Source organism: Merops nubicus, unplaced genomic scaffold (assembly GCF_000691845.1).
Source record: "Merops nubicus isolate BGI_N331 unplaced genomic scaffold, ASM69184v1 scaffold8621, whole genome shotgun sequence".
Lineage (NCBI taxonomy): Eukaryota > Metazoa > Chordata > Aves > Coraciiformes > Meropidae > Merops > Merops nubicus.
Window position 1 is genome coordinate 9,004 of NW_008589094.1, and position 7,306 is coordinate 16,309.

At 44.8% G+C, this 7,306-nt stretch overlaps 1 protein-coding gene across 1 annotated transcript in view; it reads right to left on the reverse strand.

Moving 5' to 3' along the window:
* Nucleotides 1-1,334: 1,334 nt before the first annotated feature.
* The window catches only part of RASSF6 (Ras association (RalGDS/AF-6) domain family member 6), an 11,359-nt gene continuing 5,387 nt past the window's right edge, over nucleotides 1,335-7,306 (reverse strand). The window contains exons 3-10 of the mRNA XM_008949474.1: nucleotides 6,718-6,869; nucleotides 5,167-5,258; nucleotides 4,736-4,920; nucleotides 4,497-4,598; nucleotides 3,193-3,244; nucleotides 2,087-2,205; nucleotides 1,902-1,999; nucleotides 1,335-1,410 (exon numbers count right to left, since the gene is read on the reverse strand). Coding sequence (XP_008947722.1) covers nucleotides 1,335-1,410; nucleotides 1,902-1,999; nucleotides 2,087-2,205; nucleotides 3,193-3,244; nucleotides 4,497-4,598; nucleotides 4,736-4,920; nucleotides 5,167-5,258; nucleotides 6,718-6,869 — 876 coding nt within the window. The remainder of the gene's footprint in view (nucleotides 1,411-1,901; nucleotides 2,000-2,086; nucleotides 2,206-3,192; nucleotides 3,245-4,496; nucleotides 4,599-4,735; nucleotides 4,921-5,166; nucleotides 5,259-6,717; nucleotides 6,870-7,306) is intronic.

A 7,306-nucleotide genomic window follows, 5' to 3' on the forward strand; every position in this document is an offset into this window, starting at 1 on the left:
GCAGGATAAATGAAATAAGAAGGGCTCAAGTGTGTAACACCAGGTGGTGGCAGAAGTGGCTCAGGTTCAGGACTGTGTACACGCAGAGGATAGCAGAACCACCCCCACAGCATTTTTTCTTTTCCCGATGTGGTCTGTGCAAGAATCTCTCTTTTCTTCTCCGACCAAGCGGTTACAAGGATTTCAGTAACATCACCTCAGGCAGTATAAATTTTTCCTATTTGATTTATTCCATGTGATGTCCATGAAACATTTTCTGTGCATCGATTTCCTCCCTCTTGCAGTATTTCATCTTGTTATCTATGCATATCACAGGTAGCTGTAGCAAAAGACAAGTATCATGTAAAAAAAGGACAAACTGATACAGGAGGGCAATTAATAGGATTTTATTTACATCTCTGCAATGTGAACTTCAGTATGCAGCACAAGTCAGACAGGACCTGGCAGCTGGCTGCTGCACACTGTGCTGGGCCAGGCAATGCCAAAACAGCATCTGCAGGCAGGCTGCCAACCCAGCCCCACCACCCTGTGACCTGCAGCCTCACTGAATGCTTCTTATGTCCATCTTCCAATATAAACCTTTTGTTCCAGCAACAACCACCAAGGTGCCTATAGGACCAAATCAAGTGGACAAAAGCATTTAGTGAATTCTTCCTTCACAGTTCCAGAGATGTTTCAGAGAGAAGTTCCCTCTTAGGTTTAAGTGGGAGCCATTCCTATTTATATTTCTCAAAGGGTAGCTCAAAGCTTAAGCAAGTTGGGCAGCTACCAGTCTGGAGCTATCCATTGGCATTCCAGGTCTCTTGCACAGGTATTTTTTTGTGAATAAGTGAACAGCCTAACTGCAATCTGAGATACCTCACTTACCTCTGCTAAAAAGCTTCCTCCTAATAGCATTCAACATTCTGCTAACAGAATGAAAACCATATACTTTATTTTCCTGTTTTTTTTTTTTTTTTTTTTTTTTTTATGATTACCACACTGGTTATTACAATATTTTCCCTATATGCTAGACTTTTGGTGATGATTTGTAAATTAATAGGTTAAAAGCACAAGGCCTTGAAACAGGATTTTTTTCTCCTTATCTGAAGTTTGAAGTGAGGCTGCATATCTGTCATGCAGGCAAGATAGCCCCTGTCCTTCAGTGGTTCCCAGCTCATCTTCCAGAGCTGCAGAGGAGGGAGTTCTGCTGTGGTTGCAGAGGGATCTGGAGAAGCTCCAGTGCTCTGTGCGTGTCTGTGCTTCAAAGGGTGCTCAGTCACAGCCCCCTGGCACTAGCACCCCAGCCCCCTTTTGTGAAGCAGTGTGGGGGGATTCACAACTGGCCCTTCACATCAAACCATGGTCTCTGTTTTCTTAACAGTTCGGCTGTGAAGCTGCTGGTAGATCATGCTCTTCTCTTTTAGGTACCTGAGGTGATGGGAGAGAGAATGCATTAAACACCACAGACCCTTGCCAAAATTCAAACCTAATGCTAACATGGTAGTTGAATGGCTGAAAATAAATGGCTGAGGGTCATGGTTTAGTGGTGGCTTGGCAGTGCTGCATTAATGGTTGGACTGGATGAGATTAAAGGTGTCTTCCAACCAGGACAACCCTGTGTTGCAGTGAAAGCTTTTCTGACAGAAAATGGCCCTTTTTTTTTTCCTCTAGTTTACATTTCCTGGTCACTTGGATTCCCAGTGGTGTTCAGTTGGTGATTTGCTGAGAGCCTCTGGCTGATACAGGTTCCCACAACTTTTCACCCTGGGATCCAGAAATGTTCCAGAATCCCAGCACCTTTCTCTGCATTTGGAGCCTGTGCTCTGCTACATAAACACATTCAACTTCTTGAGCCTACCCATAGCTGTAAATATTGTCCTGGACTCAAGGTGACCCCCACTCTTTTTACTACTTCTTACCTTGCAATGGTCTGTTGAATCTCCTGCTCTTCTTCTTCATTTATTCTGTGCAGAATTGATTCCAGAAAGGGAAGATGAAATTTGATATACTGAGCAACCTGTCAAGACAACAAGACGAAAAGCACATCAGCAGCAATGCGAACTGGGAAAACCCTGTGAGCTACTGGCATTGCTGACATACGTACATCACTGCTGATCTCTTCCACGTCCTTGTCCATGAGAAAGAACTTGGCGATCTTCTCCGAGGGGCCCTGCAGCAGTCTGTGCAGCAAGGGAATGTCTCCACTCCTCAGCTGCTTCTTTTCTGGGAGTTACAAGAAAAGGTGTGATGCTCAGAACAAGCAACAGGGCCCCTAGACACCTCACACAGTCATCTTTTTTCTTGACAAAGATCCAATATTTGGCTGATGTATAATTATTAGGTACCTAGCAAGTTTCCAGAGGCTGCGCACTGACAGAAACCCATTGATGCAGCACAAAGCAGCTGCAGTTTGGGCAGCCAAGAAAGAACTTTGGAGACTGATCCCAGGCGCACCAGCTTGACTGCAACTCCCTAAACCTATGTCTACCTGTTTTCAGATATTGTTTCAAGTTGGTATTTTGACATTTCAAATATATGCCCATCAGTTTTCTCTCATTCTTTCGGGTATTTAATAAAGATCATGTTTTCTTTTACCTAAAGAAAAACGTTAGCAGAAGTAAAAAGTACTCTTTTTAGTGGAAAATGTTAACTAGTCATCTGCAATCCAGGACTATATCCTAAACTGTCAGTTAAAACACACCACATAGCCACCAGTGGGAGCCTGGAACTGCATGGCCATGGTTTGGCTATGTAAAAATCCCCAGCATCTTTAACACAGCCTTGAAATACAGGAGCAGCTGCAGCCTGTTTAGCCAACCCAAGCACACCAGCAGCTCCAGAAGCTCCCAGAACACAGTTCCTCATATTCCTCCCTACATCAGAGGACCACACCTCCTAGCACCCTATAAGAAATGACCTCTAAGATCATCAAGTCTAACCATCAATCCAACACTCCCATGAGCACTAAACCATATCCCCAGCTGCCACATCTACACATTTTTTGCACACCTCCAGGAATGGTGACTAACCAGCCTCCCCGTGCATCCTGTTCCATCTCTACAGGACATCCAGAAAAGCCATGCTGTGCCCAGGCTGCTCAGGCAAGGACAGATGCCCATGGTGAGTCCTGTCACTCCCAGTTAAGCAGCCCACACCCCGGCACAGAGGCTAACTGGAGGTGGAATGATCATGCAGCAGCATCTGCCTTACCTCCTGATGCGTGGATAATATAAAGTGCAAATTCATGTGGGCTGTTCTCTATCTGTTAAACACAAAAAAAAGGTCTGTTCAGAAAGACTTTGCCAGCATTTCACTGTCAGCAGATATTCTCCGCCTCTTCACATGGATCAAAGTTTGAGACTGGGATCCTGTCTGTGGAAAAGTTAAAAGCTACTGGATTTGGGTAGGACTGAAAGCCGTGCTGCCACATTCCCTGTCCCTCATCATCTCATGAGTGCTCACATCACCTTACCTCCCAGATCAGTAACATCCCCTCTTAGACAACACCAGACCTTTCCAGGCACGTTTCCTTGGAGAACCTGTAATTACCTCATCTATCTTCTGTTCCAAGGGATCCACACAGTTGCCAGCAGTGCAACCATGAGGATAGAGTCCTATGAGCTCTTCCTATCCACTTGCCCATACAATAGTCAACAACCTGAAGTCCTTTCAAACTGATTTTTCAGCTTTTACTCTAAAGCTTTACAACCTGCTCTTTCATTCCATTTTCTATGTCACTATTCAGAAAAGTCAGCTTCTCCTTTTAGTATCTCTCTAAGAAGTCTTATAAGAATGAGGTCATTCTGCAACAGCACAGTCTCTAGACAAGTTAAATGAAGAATTATCAAAAGCTGTACACTAAGAAGCTGTGTAGAATAAAGATGTTGAAGAAACAGCACCAATAGTAAACATATTTCTGTCTGGGTAGAATCATGTTAATGGCAGAGGGTACCCAAGAAGAGAAAACAAAGGAAAGTTACCAAGGGTAAGGAAGGTTACCACCGGGTTAAAAAAAAACAAAACAAAACAAAACAAAAGTTTCCAGCAGTATGGCACTGATCTTGAGCACTAGTTTTAACCCTGACTTTCTGGAGCTTTCCGTGTGCTTGGGTCTAACTGAAGGCACCTCCTAGAAGAGAATTCCCTTACAGCTTAAACCAAACCCAGTTACTGGAGCCTGTCACTAGGGGGAAGTGTGGCCCTGGGCATGAAAACAAGTGCCCTTTGCTGTGCTAGGAAACCCTCCAGGGCAGCAGCCTTGTCTGAGCACACAGAAGCGGTTCTGTTCTTCCATCACTGCCCACTACAGACCCAGCAGAACTTTTCTAGACTCAGACACGAAACATTAGTAAAATAAACCCAACCTGTTCCTTAAAAATGGCCCCGTGTTGTTTTTCTATGCTCTCTCCTAAGCACGATCCCCTTCCAGTTATTTTCTGGCCTTCACCCAATGCCGGAGTCCACACAAACTCTAGAACAGGGCTGCATTTGCTTCTGCAAACACATGGAGTTACCTTAAACTTCCGGAGCAGTTGTTCTATTACTTGTCCAGTTCTCATCTGGCTGTTGATTCTTATTTTGGTTTCTGATCCAAAAGCTGGAGTAAAAACCGATGTCTAGGAACAAAAGCAGCAGGAAAGGGTCACAAGCATGTGGACTGGGGCTCAAAGGCTGAGGCCCAGCACAGCCCTGGGGCCAAGCCAGCAGATGGGCTTGCTGCCACTGTTGCCATCAAACACACAACTATCCGTACCTCGTAGTTGTAGAAGTGGCCGTTGATGGAAAACCTGTGAGTTTCCACCTCTGTCCGGGCCACGGTGGGAAGCCTGGTCCTCCTGCACGCGGCCGCAGCGCTGCTGACAGCCCTGGGAAGGGTGGCACAGTCATGTTCTTGCTCACTCCCAGCCTTCAGAATCTGGCTTTTGTAATGTGAGGAACCTGGACAACACAAAACCCCCTCAGCATGTGGGGCACCCACTCTGCCCTCCCTGCCAGCACCCCCACAGGAAGGGGGTGCTGGGTGATGGATTTCTTTTTATTCAACTATTTTTTTTGGTGTGGGTGAGGCAGAAATGTTAGTCAGAAGAAGATCCCACTCTACTCCTAATGTGTTTGGGTTTTTTTCCTTTTTTTGCACAGTCACAGAACACAATTTTCAGCAGAAGCAAGAGCACCAGCACTCACTTGTCTCAAGGTCTAGCGGCTCTTCAGTAGATTTCACTGTCTCCCCGCTAATGTGATGTAGATCATCAAATTCTCCCCAGCGTGTCATCCCCCTGAAATACCAAATGGGTTCAAAGTTGATTACTCCTCATTAACTCAGTGATTTCAATTTATCCTGTAGCCAGGCTTCATGCAATAAGTTTCTACCCCTGTTAAGCACTTCAGAGAACGCAACTACAGACCTCAGGGTGGAGTATGAAAGCAATAATTTTAGTTTATGTGCTAATAAAATTAGTTAGTACTATGACAAGGGATTGATCCCAAAGGTAACACAATCCCATTCAGGGCCTGAGGAACACTTAATGCTATGTCTTGAAATTCATTGTGGTAATTCTTTCTCTACTTCACAGCAATGCTTTGGATGAATCCCATGTAAGATGCCAGGCAGGCATACAGAAAACACACACAGATTGTTGTTTCAACAGTCACAGGACAGGCTGCATCTGTTACAGACTGGGACATGGAAGATTTAATGAAATGTTTTAACTCTTGCCATCCAAAGCAGTTCTGTACAAGAGCAGGGAGTTTAACCCAGCCCATTTTAAACACCAACCTCCTTTATGCCAGTATTTCCATGATTCATTGCATAAACTCCCCAGCAGAAGGTCTCAGGCCAGTTACTGCTCTGATATAAACCAATTTGTAGGAAAACATTAAAAATTCCTTTTCTATACATGTTCAAAACAATATTCAGCTAATAGCAATGAATGTGCCAAACGACCATCTCTGTTGTGTTCCACGCACGTTAGAGGTTCATTTAAGATCAAACAGTCAGGCTGCTTGCATACCTTACAGCATGTCAGGGCAGCTTCTCAGTTCTGTTAACATGAATTACTGTTTACTTCGAGATTCAGATCTCCAGCAGCCACAAGACTATTTTAGAAAGTAAAAGGCAAAGTGTAACCTGAACTGCCAGATGGCCCCTGTCTTACAGGCCTTGTGCACCCTGTACCAGTAGACCTGGTCGAAGGAAACCAAGAGAAACAGATTAGTCCCAGACTCAAGTTCACTGTTGGCTGCTCCTTGCTGGTTACATCCCTGAATTTCAGAAGCAGGAGCCAGGGAGGCAGCCAGTCAACTTAACTCTTGTGGGACTCCACAGCTACAGTGACAGCAGAATTAAATCCACAGTTCAAACATGCAGCACATGCCCTCTAAGACAGTCAATAATGAAGAAAACTAGCTTGGAAATAAAGAATTTATTGGGGAGTCTTTCAGGGTAAACATTGACTCACCCTCCATGTCACACATTACTCAGCTTCAGCTCAGCAGATACAATTCAAAGTTCACCAGCCAAGGCTTAGAAAATAACATTCAAAACAGAAAGGAAAAATCCTCTAAGAACTTTCAGAGGTTTTTAGAGATCTGACAAAGGTAGCAGGGTTATTACCAGCACAAGGCACTCCAATGTGAGCAGCCCATCTGGCTGCATTTCTAAGTAGGTTGCACATCAGATTGTGCACGGACAAAGACAGTGCTTGGTCCCTGGCTTGCACTTTGTCAGCACGTTACCTTTTACTAGGGAACACACCCGCACTCTCCGTTGACTTCAGGGTTACAAAAGAGGGTATCTGCTTCTCATCCTGGATTTTTAATCGGATAGGATGCCGGACTCCCCAGAATATTGACAAGATCCCTTCAATAAATGGTTTTCCTCCATCTTGCTGGAAAAAGAAGAGGAATAAGGGCTGTTGCATAATAATCAAGTGATAACAGTTGATTCCCCCTCAGAGTAACAGAACTAGGATGGAATTGCTGAAGCCTGCAGAGCCCTGGAACTGTGCACCTAGGAAAGCTGTGTCACCTCTGTACTTCAGGTGTTTCCAGACCAGGTCACTAAAGCTGGAACTGACCTCACCTCATGTTAACACTAGTCTGACTTCAGCCTGGAGGTTTTTCCAACCAAGATATCCACAGCTCCTCACAACTGCAAGTCAAATGCTATTTGCTCTACTTGGATGACTAGCTCTTCCAGAGCCAGGGCACTAAGAAGATGGGAAGAAAGGAACATTTATTAACTGCTTCTTCCTCCTTTATCAGTCCTCATTGATATGAAGCACTGCATCAGTCCCAAACTTGTTCCTGGCCTCTGTTCCTGCTG